Source organism: Chiloscyllium punctatum, chromosome 24, assembly GCF_047496795.1.
Source record: "Chiloscyllium punctatum isolate Juve2018m chromosome 24, sChiPun1.3, whole genome shotgun sequence".
NCBI classification, from domain to species: domain Eukaryota; kingdom Metazoa; phylum Chordata; class Chondrichthyes; order Orectolobiformes; family Hemiscylliidae; genus Chiloscyllium; species Chiloscyllium punctatum.
Genome location: NC_092762.1, coordinates 68,011,439 through 68,033,623, shown reverse-complemented (window position 1 = coordinate 68,033,623; position 22,185 = coordinate 68,011,439). Strand labels below are relative to the sequence as shown.

The 22,185-nt window shown below is 42.5% G+C and overlaps 1 protein-coding gene across 1 annotated transcript in view; it reads left to right on the top strand.

Annotated features, from left to right (window-relative positions):
- Positions 1-22,185, top strand: part of atp8b3 (ATPase phospholipid transporting 8B3) — a 122,900-nt gene that overhangs the window by 63,630 nt on the left and 37,085 nt on the right. Inside the window, exons 15-20 of the mRNA XM_072594085.1 lie at positions 1,457-1,488; positions 2,507-2,663; positions 10,783-10,971; positions 12,818-12,930; positions 18,083-18,247; positions 21,477-21,588. Coding sequence (XP_072450186.1) covers positions 1,457-1,488; positions 2,507-2,663; positions 10,783-10,971; positions 12,818-12,930; positions 18,083-18,247; positions 21,477-21,588 — 768 coding nt within the window. The remainder of the gene's footprint in view (positions 1-1,456; positions 1,489-2,506; positions 2,664-10,782; positions 10,972-12,817; positions 12,931-18,082; positions 18,248-21,476; positions 21,589-22,185) is intronic.

Sequence of the window (22,185 nt, the reverse complement as noted above, 5' to 3'; positions counted from 1 at the left end):
TGTCAAAGGTATTCTCTCCAAGAAAAATGCTTACAAGAATAAGAAGAAAGATCTGGGCTATTTCCAAAAACATTTTAACTGCAAAAGGCACTTGTGATTGACTTGCAGTTCCATTTTAGTTTTATTTGTGAAGTTGCTCAAATTTGTAGGGATTATGGATGCAGATCTTTACAAACCTTCACAGAAATAAACAGTTGTGTACAGTCTTTCCAGGAAATTACCTGCAGAATAAATTAATGCCCCCACTTTGTAATGTCTTGTATGATCTTGGCACACTCCAAAACGATTTACTATCAGTGAATTACTTTTGAGGTTCAGGCACCATGATATAAGCAATTTGCAGCTAATGTGTGGGCAACAAAATCTTACAAACTTCAAATTAGGCAATCAATTTGTGAATCTGTTAAATAGGCGCATTGACCCGAAACCTAGGTGTCTATTGGCTGGATTCTGCCACCTTGTCCAGGCAATTAGGGATTGGCAATAAGTGTTGGCCCAGACAGAGAGAACCATATCCTATGAACGCATAAAGACAGGACCAAAGATTTCCATGCATTATGCTGTTCTGAGGCCTTGTAATGGGTCGTGACCACACCCCCTCCCCCCCCCCCCCCCCCCCCAAGCAGAAGCGCTGGGTTCATGTCACTCTCTCGGACTTGATGCTCAAGGAAGTTGCAATCATGATGAGTACCAATTCCTTTCAATATTAGCCAATGATGGGCAGTAAAAGCAGGAGGTATCCCTAGTTAGCCATGGGATGGCAAAGTATTGGAACCTCTATTTCTGTTATCATCTAGTCTTTTGTGGGATGTGGGCATCGCTGGTATTTGTTACCCATTCCTAATTGCCGTTGAACTGAATGGCTTGCTTGGCATTTCAGAGGATGGTTAAGAGTCAGCCATGTTACTCTGGGCCTGGAATAATGTATAAAACAGAACAGGTAAAGATGGCAGATTTCCACCCTAAAAGATATTAATGAACCAGATGTGTTCCCATGTCAATCAATGATGTTTGTTATGGTGACTAGTACTCAGGGGATCTTCCAATTCCAGAACTATCAATACAATCCCACCAGTTGCCATGGTGGAATTTGAACCACTGCATCTTGATTATTAGTATGGGCCTTTTCATTTCTAGCTTAGTAACAACGCCTGTCCATGGCCACCCCCCTTAAATGTTGATTTTAATGTTGCCACACAATATGGACACTCTAGTTTGCTGGATGGTCAATAAATATCAGATTGTTGCCAACAACTTGGGCTTCAATCCCTGTCATGGCTGGAGTGGCTTTAGGACTTGCCTCCTTGCCCTTGCCATGCTGGAGGGTTCTGGTACTGTGGGTGAGGCTTGCCTTTGGAGGAAGAATTGAAGCAGGATATTGTGGATTGTAGAATGAATTATCAATGAACAATATTTTATATTTTATAAATTAAAAGTTGAATTCTTTGACTTTCAGGCAATCAATTTGATGATGTCAAAAATGCAAAGGTAAGTGTTTTTTAATCAAAATGATCTGTTAGCAATCAGTTTTATGATATTGACAGTCCTTGAATTTTGAGCTTCAGTTCAAACCTGTAAATCATTAAGTACTGCTGCCTTACTGCAGATGATCACAGGAAGATAGAGAGGGCTCCCTTCTGACTTTGCTTTTGTTTAATTTGAATCTCTACAGTACAGACCAAGCCCATTTGGCCCATTGAGTCAGCACCATCCCCTGAAGAGCATCCCACCCTACCCATCTAACCCTGCATTTTCCATGGCCAATCCACCTAACCTAATCTTTGGACTGTGGGAAGAAACTAGAGCACCTGAAGGAAACCCATGCAGACATGGGGAGAATGTGCAAACTCCACACTGACAGTTGCATGAATTTGGAATTGTGCTGGTCCTGTGAGGGGCAGCAGTGATAAGCACTGAGCCACTGGGCTACCCGTGAATCTTCTTATCATAAAACTCTAACTGGGCTGCTCCAGGATGAGCATTGATGCCTCGAAACTACTCATAGCATAACGCAACAAAATACAATGGAAAGGGCAAAATGGGCTGCTCCTGTTCTTGTGTTTCTGTGACTAAATTCGGTTAAATGTACTCCCATCTTCTGAATAAATATTTGATCAAAGTTGAAAGCAGAATCATCAGTGTGTTATGTGTGGGCTTCCTGAAGACACACTTCATCTCCATGTCTGCTGATACTTCATCCTGGGCTGTTTCCTTGGCAGTTATCAGTCCAGTTTGGCATTGCCTTGTTCTCTCAGTGGAAGGGGAACGAGATAGATCCCAGGCCTGCCTCTGCTGGAGCAGACATTGAAGCTGTGCTGTTGGGGTTATTCTGAATGACATGCTAACCACCCAGATAATTGAACTCTGCAGCTCTGACCATATCGCATGAAGTATTTCAGTTCTGATTCTGTAGTTCTGTGCTTCAACCAATGATGAATTCCATGTTCACTGATTGTTGTGAAACTCTTCTTACAACTCACTGAGACAGTCCCTGGGATATTTTCAGGTAGTTGACTTTAGCTGGAACACATTTGCTGATGAGAAGCTGAAGTTTTATGACTGCTCGCTGTTGGAACTGATTCGTTCAGGAGATGACACAGGAGTTCATGAATTCTTCAAATTATTGGCAGTTTGTCACACAGTAATGGTGGAGGCCAAAGATGGTGAGTTTGAGCTGGCATTGTTTCCTAGTCATTAGTTTATTGTGATTATTGTGGCTTATGGTGAGAGATGCAGGCAAAATATTTCTTTAATATTAAATAGGTTGTTTCCATTGTGCCTAACCTAACTCTCTTTACTCCACCAACGAGTGCAAGACTGCTCTCCATATTAAATATCATGAGAACATTGGAAGTAGGAGCAGGAGTAGGCCAGACACCCCTCAAACCTGTCCTGCCATTTCATAAGATCATGGCTGATCAGCCCCAGGCCCCAACTCCTCCTGTGTGCCAAAACATCATCGCACTGAACTCCCCAATATTTCAAATACTTAGAATTAGCATTAGGTTTTATTTTCATGTGTACTGAAGTACAGAAATACAAGAGTACAGTGAAAACTGTACAAAGTTGCCATTTCCGGTGCCATCTTAGATGTAAAGATACTTAGGTACAAAGTAGAACAATAAAGAAATATAGTTACATTACAATCCTTCTTTGTCATGGGACTGCAGTAGCTCCACACTGGGCTTTTCCCTTGAGGCCACACTGTCCCCTCACACTGGACTTGCACTCCCCACGAATGCTTGCTGTCCCCTCACACTGGACCCACTCACCCCATGAGGGCACAGTCTCCCCTCACACTGGGCCCACCCTCTCCACCAGGTCACAATGTCCCCCGCACTGGGCCTGCACTCCCCACAAGGGCCTACAATCTCCACAAGGGCCTGCTCTCCCCACACTGCCCACACTCCCCACAAGGCCTCACACTCCCCTGCACTGGGCCTGCACTCGCCACGAGAACCTGCACTCTCCACAACAGCCTGCTCTCCCCACACTGGGCCCATACCCCCATGAGGGCCTCATTCTCCCCTGCACTGGGCCTGTTCTCTGCCGACCGCCCCCATCTGGGCTCACCAGCCACTTCGCTGGTGAACAACACTTGACCTCCTCAATGCTCATGAAAATGAACAGAAATATGAATAGAAGATTGATAGACTTCTGAAAGCAGTGCAGGATGCAAGTTAAATTTAACTAACAAAAATTGTTGCACTCAGAGCAGGTGATAATTGGTGGAAATTTTATGCTTTAGATTGGGATTTCATATCTCAGTGATCTTGCCTCCACAACTCTCTCGGGTAGAAAATTCCAGACATTTACTGCTGTCTGAGTGTCCCCTTATTCTATAACTGGGAGACCTAGTTGAAGGTTCCCCCAATAGAATAAACATCCTCTCAAGCTACCTCAGAATCTCGTGCATTTATATGTTCTGAACTTAATGAAGTGAAGAGCACTTTGTAAGCAGTTTTACTCATTTAGCAAAAAGAAACCCAAAACTGCTTTTAAGAGCACTTGCATAGCTTAAAGCTTACAAACTTGTGGAAAGTTGCTGTTAAAATTTAAAATTATATCGAACCAAGAGGATATTTCAAGTCATTGATCGCTGGAATCATTGCATCAACATATCCTGGGCATATTGTGTCTATTTTCTGCTAAGTGCTTTTGTTGGGTAAGGCTGCACATCTGGCCTGTTCAGTTCTGCTTTCAAATACTCATCAGTATGATCCCACACTGTTTCAGATGGACAGTTGGTTAAGAAAGGACAGACAAACCAGTATTTCAGAAGTGGCCATTGCTGGGAAATAATTGAACCAGGTGCATACAATACAAACACACTGAGTGGAATATTCCTAGGCAAGGTGAGGAAGGTTTTCACCTCTGCAAGACTCAGATCCCCTAAAATTAATGTTAAACAGAAGCCCCAACATCATAGAGTCACAGAGATGTACAGCATGGAAACAGACCCTTCGGTCCAACCCGTCGATGCCGACCAGATATCCCAACCCAATCTCGTCCCACTGGGTGCTGGTCCTGCTCTTTTGGTTTCTGCGGGACAAAATTAAAAGCAAACATGGAATCCACTCCCTTTGTAAGTCATTAAGATGCTTAAAAAGTCATTTAAGAACCATTTTAATGCTCATTTCTGGATTTCCCAAACTAGGAAGTTCTCTCCGAAGTGTTGGAAAGTCAGCATGCAGCGAGTGCATGACGGAGGGGGGTGGGGGGGGGGGATAGCGGGGTGGGGAGCTTCCTCAGTGAAACTAATGGATTGGGAACACTTTGATCAGTGAAACTGAAGGACTGCAGCCCTGGCCATCAAGAATCTTCTGCAGGACCTCCGAGTAACACTGAGACACCTGGGGAGCACCCACCTCTGCTCAGCTCTCCATTCATGTGACTGCTGCAGCTTCAGAAATCCAAGGGTTGGTCAGCCATTGTGGCTCCTTTAATTAAAACTCCCTCCTTCAATGTAATGAATCTGTCAGCCTACCTGGTCCGGAGGGGAACCCAGAGGCGGATGGCTCCCTGGTGTCTCCGAGATGGATGGCTAATGCCACCTTTAATTTAAAGGGCCAATACTAACTTCCGTGTTAGGAAATCAAGTTCCTGACCAGCAAATGGCTCTACAGTTCTCGCAACAGCTAATCCAGAAAATTTGCCATTATGTCCTTATTTTAATAAAAAGCTTCAACTCAGTCTGTTATCATTTATCATTCAATAGCAAGATTTCAGTTTTTTACAGCAGTGAGGTAGCATTAGCCAAAGTGATAGAGTCATTGCAGTGCAGCCAGAAGAACTGGTAGATGTAAGGCTGATATAAAGTTAAGCAGGCAATTCCCACTATAAAAGCTGAAACTTAAAGATTCTTGGGGGGTTTGAAAGGTTGGGACCAGAGGGCACAAGCTCAGAGTAAGAAGGGAGCCATTTATGACCAAGATGAGATAGATTTCTTTTCTCTCTGAGGATGATGAATCTGTGGAGGTCTATTGAGGCTGGGTTGTTAGCATACTCAAGGCTGAGGTAGATAGATTTCTAATCATCAATGAAATCAAGGGTTGTTGTGTTAGGGCAGGATTCTGGAGTTGAGGATTACAACATTGGCCATGAATGGTGGGGAAGACTTGATGGGCCAAATGGCCTACTTCTGCTCCTCTGTCTTAAGGTTTTATAGGGTGGATGTGGAAACTAATCATGGATAAAGTTAACATAAAAGTATCAAGTGATTATCAGGGACACATCTTGGAGATTTTCAAACAATCAGTATGTATAAATATTCAAAATTTGATGAATATTTCCATTGACTCTGTCAAAAGAAGTTGCAATTCACAGGTCATTGTTGTAGGCAACTTATACTTCCTTGGTGCATGCATCCTTCTGGGACGTTTTGCAGAGAGACATCAACACAATGCCATCTCACCCACTTCAAAAAAGCGGGTCATAGTACCTAATGCTGTTTCTCACAGCAGCTGCCACAGAAACATTCCTGACGATCTATGTAATTAACCCTTTGTAAAATGAAAGTCCAAACTGAGGTTGACAAGACTGAGAAGAAATAAATCGTTTGGGGAAGTTGAGACAAAACAGAAAAAGTGAAATTGTTACAACTCCAGGAGATGAGAAAAGATATGGAGGGTGGAATTTAATGCATTCCCCGGAAACCCTGGAGGCAAAAGCAGCATTTAATCAAGTCGGGGAATGGTGGGTGGGAGCCACATTGCCTTTGGACCTCTGCCCCATTAAGTCTGAGGTGGGAAAACTGATGGAGGACCTTCCCTCTTAATGGCCTCTTCCTGCAGCCACTAGTATTGATCCAACTGTATTAATAAGTAGGGGGAGGGAATGGTTTCAAGCAGTGCAAGTGAGTGAGAAGTGGGAGAGGGCAGGGGTAGTGAGGGAGCGGGGGGGGGGGGGGGGCGATGTGAGGGGTAGTAAGGGTTGGGGGAGTGAGAAGTAAGAGGAGGGTAGGGATGTTGCTATGTCAGTTAGCCATAAAATAAACCTCTGGGTTTGTTAACAGGATTCCGGGGGAAGTTATTGCTCGCTGCGTGACTGAGAAACTCAGCATAGGAAAAGAGATATAGAGCTGAGACTCCCATTCCTTACCTTCCCACCACTAAAGCAACAGAATGGAATGGAGCGAACCTGTCATTGATCCAAATTAGATAGGGGACTATCTTGGGATGGCTTCCCACTCTTAGGCCTTATTTAATCTACAAAGTGGGCCCTTAGTCTGGGGCTCTGGGGAAAGGTAGGAAATAGCAGTCTTTGCGATTTTTAAGAAGATTTGTAGCTCAGGTTGAGGGTTCAAGTTGTAAATTTTCTCACTGAGCTGGAAGACTTGTTGCCAGAGTTTTGTCACATGCTAGGTAACACTGTCAGTGATTCTCCGGTAAAGAGCTGATGTTATGTCCCACTTTCTATCTATGTGCCTTGGTCTCAGAAAACTAGTCACCAGGATACATGAGCACTAACTAGCCACCAAAGGACATGACCCACTATCACTTAGTATCCTTACATACAGATGAAGAAGGACACCACTTTGATTGGGGCAACACATCCATCCTGGGACTGGCTAAACAGAGACAAGCATGGGAATTCCGAGAGGCCTGGTATTCAAACCGGAACTCCATCAATAAGTACATGGATTTGGACCCCATTTACCAATCTCTGAGAAAAAGAACCGAAAATAAATGGGCAACAACACACTGCAGTACCCAGGAACTACGAGCAGCAGGAGACAAATATCTATACAGCGTATTCAAGACCAGGTACCCAATAAACACAGTTTGCTGATTCCGAAACAACAAACCCAAACAAGCAGAAACAATGCACCCAGAAACTCTAGCCACATTACCATACAACAAAGACATCTCTGAAATGACTACCAGACAGCTCCGAACCTTGGCATCATGGTAGCCCACAAACCTACCAATACACTGAAACAGCGGCTGATGAACCTAAAGGACCCTATACCAACAACCAGAAAAACGAATGTCATTTACAAAATTCCATGCCAGGACTGTAAGAAACACTACATCAGACAGACACGTAGAACACTAGTCACCAGGACACACAAACACCAACTAGCCACCAAAAGACACAACCAGTACCACAAGTATCCTCACATACAGACGAAGAAGAACACACTTTGACTGGGGCAATGCATCCACCTTGGGACAGGCTTAACAGAGACACGCACGGGAATTCCTAGAGGCCTGGCATTCAAACCGGAACTCTATCAATAAACACATCGATTTGGACACCATTTACCAACCTCAAAGAAAAAAAAGAGCCAGAAGTGATATCACCCACCTTCACAGACCAAGACGCATAAATAGAAAACAGGACATAACATCAATGCTTCACTGGCGGCTCACTGACGATGCTATCTAGCACGGTGACAAAATATCTGAAAACAAATCTTCCAGTTCAACAAGCAAACTTACAACCTGAATAGCAGTCTTCATCAATCCTTGAGACTCTGTGCACCAAAATGAAAGATATGCAGCCAGTTAATCGATAAGTGGCCTCAAGTGAGGCAAAATCTATTTTTATTCTGAAAACTACAGAGGAACCTCGATTATCCGAATGAGGTGGGCGGGCACTGTTTTGTTGGGATAATTGATTATTCGGTTAATTGATTTCCTCTGGGGCTCGGAATTCTCTGGTAAGTCTGCTCCCCGTTCAGGAGACAAGGCAGCAGCACGCTGTGCGTGAGCCACCGCCCCAACCCTGTCCGCCCCCAACCCCACCCCACCCCCTGCCTGCCCCCAACCTTGTCCGCACCCCACCCCGCCCTCAACCCTGTCCTTGCCAGCAACCCCCAACCCCATCTGCCCCTCCAACCCCACATCCCTGTTCGCCCCCACCCACCATCCGACCCCCGTCTGAGCCCCCGACCCCGCTTCCCACCCCGGGGCAGCCGGACTGGACACCAACTGTAAGACTGTGCTGCCTTTGCGGAGTAAGTCTCCAAATAGCACATACATACACAACTTTTTTTGACAAGTTCCACCTCTGCTCTGTACAGGACAGTGTTGGAGAGATTATCTGGGGAAGGGGGGGTTTGGGGCACACCCCTGTGTAGAACTCCAGGGAAAGTGTGGGGGGTGGGGAATCAGCTCTCGGCAGCATTTCAGTGAGCGGAGTTCGTTCTTAATCATTGTACCTGAAAACAAAAGACGCGATGAGGGTTGTAACAGCTCTGATGTAATGTTTCTATCGGGACCTCGAGATCTCGTTTGGATAATCCAATATTCGGATATTTGATATTTGGATAATCGGGGTTCCTCTGTTTGTCAGCTTAACGCTATGGTTGGCAAAAACAGCCTTAAAAATAAACAGATGTAGATGCAGGAATGATTGAGCATTTGAAAATATCAACATAGTTTTTGAATAATGCTGAAGTGCACATGTTGCCAGTTAAAGTGGGTATGAGGAACAGGACAGGAGTACACCCAGCTGATGGGTCAGGGTGAATTACTCACAGGATCTAACTGTCGATGTGGAATGCCCATATTTTGCACCAGCAGAAGCAGACCCACCACATCTGTTCAGTCATTTGGCTCAAGACATAATTTTAAAGAGAGTACCTTAAAGGAAGAAAGACAGTTGTAAGGGAGACATCACAGGGCTTAGACATCTGCTTTTTGTCATTTATATAAATAATTTGGATGTGAATATAGGAGGTATGGTTAGTAAGTTTGCAGATGACACCAAAAGAGGTGGTGTGTGAACATCTCAGAATGCAACGGGACCTTGATCAGATTGGCCAGTGGGCCAAGGAGTAGCAGATTGAGTTTAATTTAGAGACATATGAGGTGTTGATTTTGCCAAGGCAAATCAGGGCAGGACTTAAACAAAGAGACCTAGGGGGTGCAGATACATAGTACCTTGAAATTGGAGACGCAGGTGTTTGGGACACTGGCCTTCATTGGTCAGAACATAGAGTTGGAAAGTCATGTTGCAACTATACAGGAATTGGTGAGGACACTTTTAGAATACTGTGTAATAATTCTGGTCACCCTTCTATAAGAAAGGTGTTGCTAAACACAAAAGGGTGCAGAAAATATTTAAAAGGATGTTTCTGGTACAAGAGGGTTTGAGCTGTATGGAGAGGCTAAGTATGTAGGGCTTTTTTCCCTGCAACATCAGAGGTTGAGGAGTGACCTTAAAGAGGTTTACAAAGCATGAGGGACATGGATAGGGTGAATAGGCAAGGTATTTCTCCAAAGGTGAATGAGTCCAAAACTAGAAGGCATAGGCTTAAGGTGAGAGGAGAAAGATTTTAAAAGGACCTGAGGGATTTTAACCCTACTGTGAATCCTCTTGCAAGGATGCCTGCCTTGAAGAAGTTTTTCTCCTCTCTCTACAAGAATCTCAGGGAGTCCCTCTCCTACTGCAACTCCCAGGTCATTTCCTCTGCCCTGAAGCTCTTCCACCTACTGTACTGTGCTACTTTCTCCCACCCCCACCCTCCTCTCATTTATCTCTTCACCCTTCAGGCACTCTGCCTGTCTTCCTGATGAAGGGCTTTTGCCCGAAATGTCGATTTTCCTGCTCCTTGGATGCTGCCTGAACTGCTGTGCTTTTCCAGCACCACTCTACTCCAGAATCTGGTTTCCAGCATCTGCAGTCATTGTTTTTACCTGGGTAACTTTTTCACGCAGATGGTGATTGCATGTATGCAACGAGCTGCCAGAGGAAGTAGTGGAAGCTAGTACAATTACAACATTTAAAAGGCATCTGGAAGGGAACATGAATAGGATGGGTTCAGCAGGATATGGGCCAAATGCTGTCAAATGGGACTAGGTCAGATTGGGATGTCTGTTCCATGTGGATGAGTGGAAATGAAGGGTCTGTTTACATGGTATATGACTCTACGTCATAACTCTATGACTTATTTTGCATTTGTTGAGTTTGACCCTCCCTCAGGCCAACCTAAGAACAAAATATGGAAAACAATGGATTCCCTATGACAGCATTCCTGCTTTAATTTTTTTTTAAAAGATGTGCCCAGTAGCAGGAATTGGTCAGTGACTTGGTGAAATGGGATCACTGGACTAATTTAGGTTTCTGTTTCAGTTGGGATCTCCCTATTCCAATTTACAGAAGGTAATCTGTGCTGGATGCAATTAATTATATTGCTCAGAAACAGTCTGTTTCAGCCCGGTGCTACTGAATTGTTTCTTCTGTGTTCATTGGGAACTCAGAAACCTAATTTGACAGAATTTCCTAACATCTTCTATTTAGAAACTGAACTTTTCTTATTTTCTTATCTTCAAGGTCAGCTTACATACCAAGCTGCTTCCCCAGACGAAGAGGCTCTGGTAACTGCAGCAAGAAATTTTGGCTATGTGTTTCTGTCACGTACGCAGGACACAATAACCATTAGTGAGCTGGGAGTTCAGAGGACGTATACAGTGCTGGCAATGTTGGACTTCAACAGCTTCCGAAAGAGGATGTCTGTTATCTGTAAGTACGCAAAGAAAACAAATTTAAAAATACGTTTCCACTTCCAGTTTTTTAGAGAAAATGCAGCACATTGAATCTTTGAGGACATCCAGGCAGCTGCATTCCCTCCACTCTATCCCTGTAGCTGGTTATGTTTACTCCCCTCAAGTGTGCATTGAATTACCTTTGGAGGCTGTTAATCATTTCTGCTACTACCACCCTGCATTACCACTCTCTCGGTGGATGTAGAAGGCTTTTATTTCTGTATGGGGGAGATCTATTTCTTAACGCATTGACTGTTTTTTTTATTCTTTTGCTTTGCCAAGCAACCAAGAAGATGGGCAAAAGCCTACCCTAGTTCATATGCCAATCAGCCACCCATCTGAGTATTGTGCCTCCTTTTCAGAACATGCAGTCTGATTACTTGTCACATTTTAAAAGAGGGTGAAGCACTGTAGCCGAATGGCATTACTGGATAACTCACCACAGACACAGCGTGAATTTCTATAATTCCATAATTCTTGTTCCAAGGCTTGTTGAACCACTTTTTATAGAATTGAAAGTCAAATGTAAGATTGAAGTCACCCAGGTAAAAGTAGACAAAAGCAAGAGGCTGGAAGAATACAGCAAGCCAGGAAGCATCAGGAGTTGGAGATATCAACGATTCGGGCATAACCCTTCTTCAGGACTGGAGATGGAGGTAAGGGGAGCTGCAGATAAAGGATGGGGTGGGGGGATGGTGGGAGAGGGTTTTGGGTGGGAAGAGAGGCAGAGTGGTGAGGTAGGGATAGGTGAACACAGGTAGAGGGTACAGCCTGGTTGGTCGATGGGAAGGATGGATCTGGTTGGTAGCTGGAAGGAAGCTTCGGTCAGTGGAATGGAAGGGAGGGGGAGGGGAAGGACGTTATTTGAAATTGGAGAAACATTGACTTCTCTACTTCATGATGCTGCCTGGCTTGCTGTGTTCTTCCTGCCTCTTGCTTGTCTACCTTGGATTCCAGCCTCTGCAGTTATTTTGTTTCTACCCAGGTAAAAGTGGCAGTTTTCATTCCCCAAAGTATTTTATTGATGTAAGAGGTTTTTCACAGCAATTTATTGGCTTTCTTTGACATGTTCTGGTACAAACAGGTACCAAACTATTTGAGCCAAAACTTAATTGACAATAAACCTGGTTTACAAGTATAAAACCACTCCCTAATGTTCAACTTAGTGTGTTGTGCACATATTCTGAGCCAGAGGTGCAGAGTCTGCTAGATTTGAAGAGGATGAATTATTAACATCCAGAGACAATGTCAGAATGTTTTGCATATGTATTGTGGAGGCCAAACATTTGTTTCAGGAACTCTTTCCTAAATTGGACTATTCTGAATAGAAGCATAATGCGTTCTGAGATCCAAGTGCTATCTAACCATAAGAACAGAAAGTATAACTTCAAAACAAAACTGAATTGCATCTGCCACGTTGTCCCATTACTCTCCACAGCACATACTGGGCATCACAGCTGAGATGTTTCTTGGCTTGTAGAATTGTTTCCTCTGAGGAGGATGGTACCACATGGAAATAAGCCATCCTCCCTGTCTATGAGGTCAGCGTTTCAATTTTATTTTTCCTACTCTCTGCAGTTTTCCTGGGCTTTGCTGGAACCAGAAAATCGAAAACAATTTGACTACAAAATTAAGCTCTGAGTTTGTTGTGCTCATTTTATTTTTGGAAAGCATTATACTTTGTGATGCATTCCTGATGAAATGCAATATCTCCTCTTGTATTTGTGGCCCTGAGCCCAATCTCAGTTGATTGATGTTGCGAATTCTTTGAAGTTGTGAAAGTTCATGTGCCTAGGTTCACTTGGAACACTTTTATTCTGCAGTGGAAGATTCAGAAGGAAAGATTAAACTGTACTCCAAGGGAGCAGATGCGGTGATATATGAAAGGCTTTGTCCAAACTGTCCCCACAAGGAGAGCACTCAAATGGCACTTGATGTAAGGCTACACATTTCTTTTTCACATATTCAAATTATCTGAACCGTGAGGACTGTGGGTGCATTCAAACGTCATTCAACATATTTAGCAGTCTTTATGTTTTTCAGAGTCCGTGGGAAGTAGAAATTGTCATTTTTTTGTGCGTCTCTTCATATTGTCGTCACTTAATAATTTCCTCAATCCCCAGTCTTGTAAATGCTATGTTGGCGAAATTCTTCAGCTTCCATTTGTTTTATGGGGAATTGCAGATCCCACGGGTTGAGAAATGTCAATCCGCATTGAACTGATAAATTGCTTTGATATTTTCTGCTGGGCAGTTTACTCTGGAGTTGTTAGAGAATGGCACCACCCAAAAGCAGGAACACACACCTCATTGGAATATTTATACACAACAACCAGTGCAGTACTGCCAGCTTAAGGTGAATTCTTGCCAGTGGCCTCTTGTAATGCAATCATTGCCTTCATTGCTCTGACCTCTGAGTGTAAGAATGGGGACATTATGTTGAGGTTGTACAAGGCATTGTTGAGGCTCCTTCTGGAGTACTGTGTCCAGTTCTGGTTGCCCTGCTGTTGGAAAAATATTATTAAGCTTGAGAAGGTACAGAAGAGATGATACCAGGAATGGAGGGTTTGAGTTAAAAGGAGAGGCTGGATAGGTTGGGAGATTTTTTTCACCAGAGCATAGAAGTGAGATGTGACCTTACAGAAGTTTGTAAAATCATGAAGGGTATAAATAAGATGAATGGCAGGTGTTTTTTCCCATGGCCGGGATTTCAAGACTAAGGGGCACATTTCTATGGTGAGAGGAGGGAGATTTAAAAAAGACATGGGAGCAATTTTTTTTACAAAGTGTTTCATGTGCGGAATGAACTTCCAGAGGAAGTGGTGGATATGGATACAGTTACAACGTTTAAAAGACATTCAGATAACTACATGAATAAGAAATGTTTGGAAGGATAGGGGCCAAGCTCAGGCAGGTGGGACGAGTTTAGTTCGGGATTATGGTCAGCATGGACTGGTTGGGATGAAGGGTCTGTTTTTAGTGCTCTATGACTCTATGACTCTAGTCATCGTAGCGAGTACTTGGTGACATTGGGGGTCTCTGTCATGTGGAAATTATGAACATTTGTGAATCAACAAACTTTTTTTTTGCAAAGATCCTCGCTAATGTTCTCCCATTGTAAAGATTATTGGTCCTGTTTGTTTTTTAACAAGGTAGTCAGGGGAGCTTGGTGGATGGGCATGGAACCTGTAAGTGGTGGTCTGGCTGGTCATCATATGTTTACATGTGATCCAAACCTGACCAAATCCATGACTTGATGGAGGATGGGTGATAAAATTAATGGAATAGGTATGCTGATCTCCCCCTCACTTGCTCAAAAGGCAGGGTAAAATCAGGACATGGCAAGTCAGCAACATTTATCAGTGAGGATAAGGTACTATTATCATTTTAACTACAATTCTGCCAGATCCAGTAAATCATTTAAAATCAGGGCCATCCTCAATTCTCAGGTGAACTGATGAATTTAAAAGATCAGACAAAGGAAGTTGGAGATTGAAGACCTCTAGGGAAATCGTATGATACATGCTGTAACACAGTCAGCATACTCAGTAGAATAACTTAAGACTGTGAAATAAAAAGATTTGGATGGTTTGTCGTTTAAGTACTAATTCTCATGTGAATTGTGAATAATAGGAACTTCTGTGTTTGCTGAAAATACAATTATGCAATATTTTCTCTTCTAATACATTTTAAGAAAACTATTTACTTCAGTAATTGTTGCATCAACATAATGTTGTTAACCACCACCACCACCCTCACCCTGACTTTGAGCAACATTTTTCCATGTGAATGGAATAACTTCAGTGATATACACAGAGGGGATTTTTAGAGGCACACAACTGTTCATCATTTCCACAATACAGGACACAAATTCCGCACAGTTCACTGTGAGAATTGCATCACAAGAGGAGACAGGAATGAGTTCTCTTTAAGTTGTACTGTTGCTGGGAATAGATTCTTGTGAAAATTCTGATACGCGCACTTAAAACAAAACTGATATACCTCAACTGGACATTGAGTAGGTAAACTTATATTTTCAAAAACCAGAATGCTCTTCTTGGCATGCTCATTTCAGCTCTAATACTGCACCCGAGGCCATCAATATGGTGCCCTTTCTCTTAAAATGGCTTGATGTCAAATTATATTAAATAATGTTCCTATAAGGTATTGCTGGGTAATTTTACTGTGTAAAAGGTGCTATATAAATGCAAGTTGTTGATTAGTGCTCTAACCCATTAGAACAAAAGCCAAGTAGTGCAACGAGCTGTTCTGATTGGAAGTAAATTAATTTAAGAAACACAAGAGTTACTTGCCCAGAGGATTTCAAAGCAAGTTCACATAAATGTCCCTGATATTGTGTGGGAAGGTGGTATCATTATTGCACCTTCTTTCCTAACATTGATCTTAGGTCTCTTTAATATTTAGCTTGGATTTAGTCCTGTTGTCACTGTCTGTGTCTAGAATTAGTTATGAATCTTACACGGGAACGATGCAGCCACCTAAACCAGTTCGCATGGTGGTAAGCCCGTAAATGTGGGTGATGATGAAAGTGGCAGATGCAGGTACACTGAACAACGTTTAAAAGACATTTGGATAAGTTCATGAACAGGGACTGTTGGGACATGGGCCAAGTGCAGGCAGTGGGACTAGTTTAGTTTGGGAACATGGTCAGCTCAGACTGAAGGGTCTGTTTCCACGCTATATGACTGTGAATCTATGTAAGTTTACCAAAGAACAAAGAGATCAAAGAACAAGGAACAGTACAGCAGAGGAACAGGCCCTTCAGCCCACTGACACGTGATGCCTTTCCAAAATAAAAATCTTTTGGTTGGATATGGTTTGTATCCCTCTATTCCCTGCCTAGTCATGTATCTGACAAGATGCATCTTAAATGTTGCTATTATATCTGCTTCACCATCTCATACATCACTGGGTCATTTGGCAGGGCATGACTTTGATGTCAGTTGCCTGCATCACCTAATTCATGTGCAAGAAATGGCACCATATTGAAATGGCAGGGGGCCCTGCATTACAGTTACAAGTCAGCATGCACCGGTAAATACATAACATGTTGTTCATCTGCAGCATTGATCTCCTCCAGTGCTCGAGGGTGAAGTAGAGGGTGAATGATTCCCATAGTGCCAAAACCTCTCTAGAGACAGCCTCCAAGAAGAAAGATTTTTCAAAAGCAATTCACCATCCTGTGATACACACTCCCACCCATCAAGTTAGGCAAGCCACATAAAAGTCACCAGCTTTCACTGGGTGGTTTAATGAATATGTGTGTTTCGCTAAACCAGGGAGGCAGAATTATATTGCATCAAATCATATTTAAATTTATGCAAGTCAGTAATTAAACATACCAGTGTGCTTCCCATTCTAATGAGCAAGTCTCCCATTTTGTTACCTTCCCTGCCCCTACCTTCATTGCTTACAGTTTGTTTGCTGCTGGGAATCTGATGCGATGCCTCCCACACCATTCTCTGTATTTGCCTACTACCTTGGGTGCTCCCCAGTCCATGCAAAATCCAGCACCCCCAAGTTGGAACATAAACCCCTGCTGTTGATCCTGTCTGTGATGATCTGTGTGTAGTCTTTGCTGCACAATAAGGATTGGATTGTAGCCATTTTCCCTAAGGATCCAACTGCTAACATACAATATAATGATGGCATTATGGTCTCATGTTTGTAGTGTTTATGTAATGAGTTATAGATCTTTTTGCACTTGGTAATGTGTAGTGGGAGCATAACATCAGCATTGTGATACCCTAAGAATAAGTGATAACTCCCATTTGTCAGAACTGTATGAGGCAATAATTGGCTCCAATATAAATTAACTTTGAGAGCATTGGGCTAAGGTGTTTAATCAAAGTGCTGGAACAATGATTAACACAAACACTGCAACCAAACAAAACATATTAGCAAATGCACTGCTAGGGACTTGAAATAAGTACTCAATTTAAGATAGTGAGAAAATTAAAATCATTGAATACATCTCAAATTCTCTGGGTACATTACTTCCTTTAGTTTCAATTCTCACTTTTATGCTGAATTTCATTAATTAAAGTTGCAGCCATATCACATGAAAAGAACTGGGCACATTGTCAATGAATAAATCTTGATGATTACAGTATTATAACATCATATAATATAATTATTGTATCAAGATTGGATAATACTGTCACATTGTCAAGGAAAAAATCATTTTTGCCTATTGATTAGTTCCAGTCAGAACTGGTGAACTAATGTACTGATCTCCTGACCTGGCATTCTTTTGTTAGTTCTCCAGTGTAGCCATTCTGAAAGTTGCTCTATCCCATTTATTAATGGGTTTATACTGTCCATTTTGAAATTTGATGTGATGTTTGCAAAAGGCTTCATATGAGCGATTTGATAATACCAGTGATTCAGGAATGTCGTCCATAAGGCCTGAGAGCAAATCAAAACCTCAATCTTGATATCACTTTGAGTCTTTTAGTTCTTTGTTGATTAAGAATTGAGTCAGTGTGCCATCCTGGAATATTCCAAATTGGAGTAGCGAAAAGAGTGACATAACCTATCAATCTCTCTGTCAGCTGATCTTGAATGACACTGACTTAGACACAGCTCATCTCACTGTTTCACTGAAGAGCATGAGAAACAGCAAGGCCGTTAAACATAGAAACACAGAAAAAAACCCATCTGGGATAGAAGCAAGCCATTAGCCCATTATGTCTGTGCCAGTTGTGTTTTAAAATATGGCATTGCATAGCGTTCAAATCTTGGCCTAAACTCATTCTTTACAAATGATTCAAGTACATTTTAAGATATTTTATACAATTCTGAATATCACTTGTAAAATCTAACTTTTCAAATGTAGTTCTCCCTGATGTGCTGTAAATATTTCTCATTATAAATAGGTTAGCATCCCAGCATAAATATTAGAAAGAGCGTCCCTTGCTTATGAAATATTGTTGAGGTAGGCAGCGTAGGGAATACTGTATCTTCAATAATCTTTTCACACATAAATTGTGGCATAAATCAATGCTAGCTTGAAGGTAAGCTTCATTTGCCAGGACTGTGTTGTGAAAATTGATATGCTTTCTGCAGTACTTTGCTGCGGAAACACTGCGGACATTGTGTCTGGCATACAAAGAAGTGGAAGAAAGCTACTTCAAAGACTGGAACCAAAGGCACCACAAAGCTAGCGTCATCCTACAGAATCGTGGAAGGTTGCTCGATGAGTTGTATGAAGAAATTGAAAGAGATCTGGTGGTAAGCCATAGGCTTTATTAAATGGTTATGCTGGAAGAGATATTTGCAAGTCAAACCCTTTCATTTGCTAACTAATAGACACAATAATGGCTGTTTCTACTAGTTTGTTGCCTTTGAGCATCATTATTTATATATAGCCAATAGGATGCTTTCAAGTTAACCTTTGCCAGGAGAATCTCATTATTTAGACCTTTAATAATATTGAAAGAGACACAGAGCTTGATGATAAGGGTGTATGTCTAGATCAATGCAGGAGATACTTGTATAGCCACTGCTAACGTGTAATCTGAACATTTATAGTGGCCTGTTTCTCTCTGAGTTACACTCCTGCCCAGTCAATACTAAGTGGATCACTAGAAAGACATGGTACACCAACATCCTGCTGTTCAAATCCTTGCAGAGCCTTGCCCATCTGCATCACTGTAACCAACCCTGCTATACAGCACATTGGTGAAGCCTCTTCTAGAATACTGTGTCCAGTTCTGATTGCCCAGTTATTAAGCTGGAAAGGGTTCAGAAGAGATTAACCAGGATATTGCTGGGTATGGAAAGTTTGAGTTATAAGGAGAGGTTGGATAAGCTGGGATGTTTTTCACTTGGGAGTTGGAGGTTGAGAGGTGACCTTAATGAAGTTTATAAATTCATGAGGGTTCCAGATAGAGTTAATGGTAGGTGCCTCTTCTCTAGATGAGGGATTTCAAGACTGGGGGCATATTTTTTAAGGTGAGAGGAGAGAGATTTAAAAAAAAAGACATGAGGGGCAATTATTTTACATAGAGTGGCTCACGTGTGGAATGAACCTCCCAAGGAAGTGGTGGGTGTGGATACAATTGCAATGTTTAAAAGACATTTGGGTAAGTACATGAATAAGAAATGTTTGGAGGGATATGGGCCAGGAGCAGGCAGGTGGGAATAGTTCAGTTTGGGATTATGTTCAGCATGGACTGGTTGGACCATGCTGTCTTAACTCTATGGCTGCATTCTTCCAATTCTGGTCTCTTCCATATTCCCTCACTTTCTTGAGTCCTTGGTGGTTGTCTCTTAGCTGCTGAGCTTCGAAGCTCAAAGTCTCTCCCAAAGCTTCCTTTTCCTATAATGTGTCTTTGTTCCTTTAAGATGGTCCTTTCAAACCTAACTCTTTGACCAAGCTTTTTGCCATCTGTCCTAATACCTCCTTACACTTGCTGTCAATTACATCTGATTATTTTCCTGTCAAGTGTCTTGGGACATTTTATGAGGTTACTGATGCTATAAACAACCTGTGCAAAGTGCGAGAGCTCAGCTTTCTTTTCAGTAATCTAATTGTTTTTCATAAGTGACACCTTCCTTCCTCATCATCTTATTGCTAAATATTGTATTAAATATGTAACAAGGGTCAGATGAATACTCTCCATCTGAAACCTACTGATAACTGGAAAACAAACCTCTCTTTGCTTCAGCTAAAATTTTGACAAATGTTTTTTAATATCTCATTTTAAGAATTAATACCAAGTCTTTGTATTTCAGGCAAACTGTGATGTGCATGCAAATGCATTTTTACTTCACAGTTATTTCATTTTTGTTAAAGACTAATCGGTTTAAACTTTTCAATTTGTGGTGCTATAATATGAAGTCTGTGCAGCCCATTGCAGCTACAAAACTTTTGAATCAGAGACTGGGAAAAACTCCTTTATTTTAAACTTATTCACAGGATGTGGGCATTGCTGGCTAAGCCAGCATTTATTGCCCAGAGGGCAGTTAAGAGTCAACCACATTGCTACGGGGTCTGAAGTCACATGTCAGCCCAGGTCCAGGTGGGGATGGCAGTTTGCTTCCCTGAAGGACATTAATGAACCAGATGGTTTTTTTTCCGAAAATCGACAACGGTTTCATCTTCATCATTAGGGACGTTTAATTCCATATTTTTATTGATTTACCTGGGTCTCTGCATTAACAGTCCAGTGACAATACACCAGGCCATTGCCTCCCTGAGATTCAGTTGAATTCTATATTGGTGTAATGAGGTGTGTTTTGCAACACCATCAATGGACCTTACTTGCTCTCTACTAAATTGTGGAATTCAAACAAGCTAATTTAACAATGTATTTAGAGAGCAATTCCATTCAGATTCTGGATAGTACGAAAGACTACAAGATCAACGTTAGTAAAATGGAATGAAAACAGAAAATGCTGCAGAAACACAGCAGGCCAGACTGCATCCGGCAGAGAGGGCATTCCAGGTCCATTTACTAGAATGGATGAAAAACATTGATCTGTAAATATTAGATTTGATTCTCTGCCCAGATGTGCTGCCTGACCTGCTGGGTTTTTCCAGACTAAGGATTCTGTGATTGTTGGGAAAAACCCTCTGGTTCACTGAGCTCCTTCAGTGAAGGAAACTACCATCCTTATCCAATCTGGCTCTTAAATAGGGATGGGCAATAAATACCAGCAGCAGCCACATACCACGAATGAATAATAGAAAAGGCTTCAAAGGGCAGGTTGCAAGCCTCCTGAAGGAGACTGGGGAACAGAAAGGTTGGTGGGGTGTCCCATTCGTGGTGGAAAATGAAGCAGGCCAGAGGAAAAGCAGCTCTAGGTCTTGTCTTTTCTTTCGGGGGTAGGTTAAGCTGTGGAGAAAATGATGCTGCCAGTTGTGGTGAAATATTTAAACTTTTAATTCACACCCTGGGAGCACTGCCTGCTCTTCATTCTGCTTCCATCAAAACTAATTGCAGTCTTTAACCTCCCAGCCAACCTGAACCTACTGTCCTCTGGAGTTAAAATTCCCACTCACCAACAACAAAGCATCAGGAGGCTCCTCAACTGTAGGAACATCACTGAGGAGGCCAAACCTTTTAACCTAATGTCCTCAGGCAGAGGTGCAGGTGGCACTTGGTAGTGTCAGAACTCCACCTAACTTTCCTCTGTTTGTTTTCTGGGCACTGAGGCTACTTAAAGACCCCAACATAAATCCAGCTAATCCAGATCAGGTTCCAAGCTGAATAAATGACTGGATAAAATCCCTCAACAGGGATGATGGGGATTACCAAGGAAAGCTAAAATCAAATTATAGAGAGTGGAGACACTATCAGAATGGTAAGACATTCTAGTCGACCAGGAACAGAATCTTTAGCTGTATCAATCTTCAGGCGTGGCTTTCTTATACACACCTATTTTCAGCATAACGCTTGCAAACGTGTTGAAGGCCTTTGCTTAAGTGAAGTGCTTTTTTGCATTTATGTTACAGCTAATCGGAGCCACTGCTATTGAGGATAAATTGCAAGACGGAGTCCCTGAAACCATTCAGAATTTGAAGGAGGCAGATATTAAAATTTGGGTACTGACCGGAGACAAGAAAGGTGCTGGAATCATCATAAATTATTCAAATATAATTTTTAACATTTTTTCCCTCACTTGTGCAAGATTTCTATCTGGGAGAAAGTGAGCACTGCAGATGCCGGAGGTCGGAGTCGAAGAGTGTGGTGCTGGAATAGCACAGCCAGTCAGGCAGCATCCGAGGAACAAGAGAATCGATGTTTCGAGCATACGCTCTTCATTGGACCCCCGTTCGTGATGAAGAGCTTATGCTCGAAATGTTGATTTTCCTGCTCCTCGGATGCTGCCTGACCTGCTGTGCTTTTCCAGCACCACAATCTTCGACCAAGATTTCATTCACGTCCACCTACCTTTCAACAGCCAACTGGGTTTGCTTTGTGATTATTTTTGAATGTGGTCTATCTTCGGCCAATGCAAAGATTAGATTAGATTACTTACAGTGTGGAAACAGGCCCTTTGGCCCAACAAGTCCACACCGCCCCACTGAAGCGCAACCCACCCATACCCCTACATCTACCCCTTACCTAACACTACGGGCAATTTAGCATGGCCAGTTCACCTGACCTGCACATCTTTGGACTGTGGGAGGAAACCGGAGCACCCGGAGGAAACCCACACAG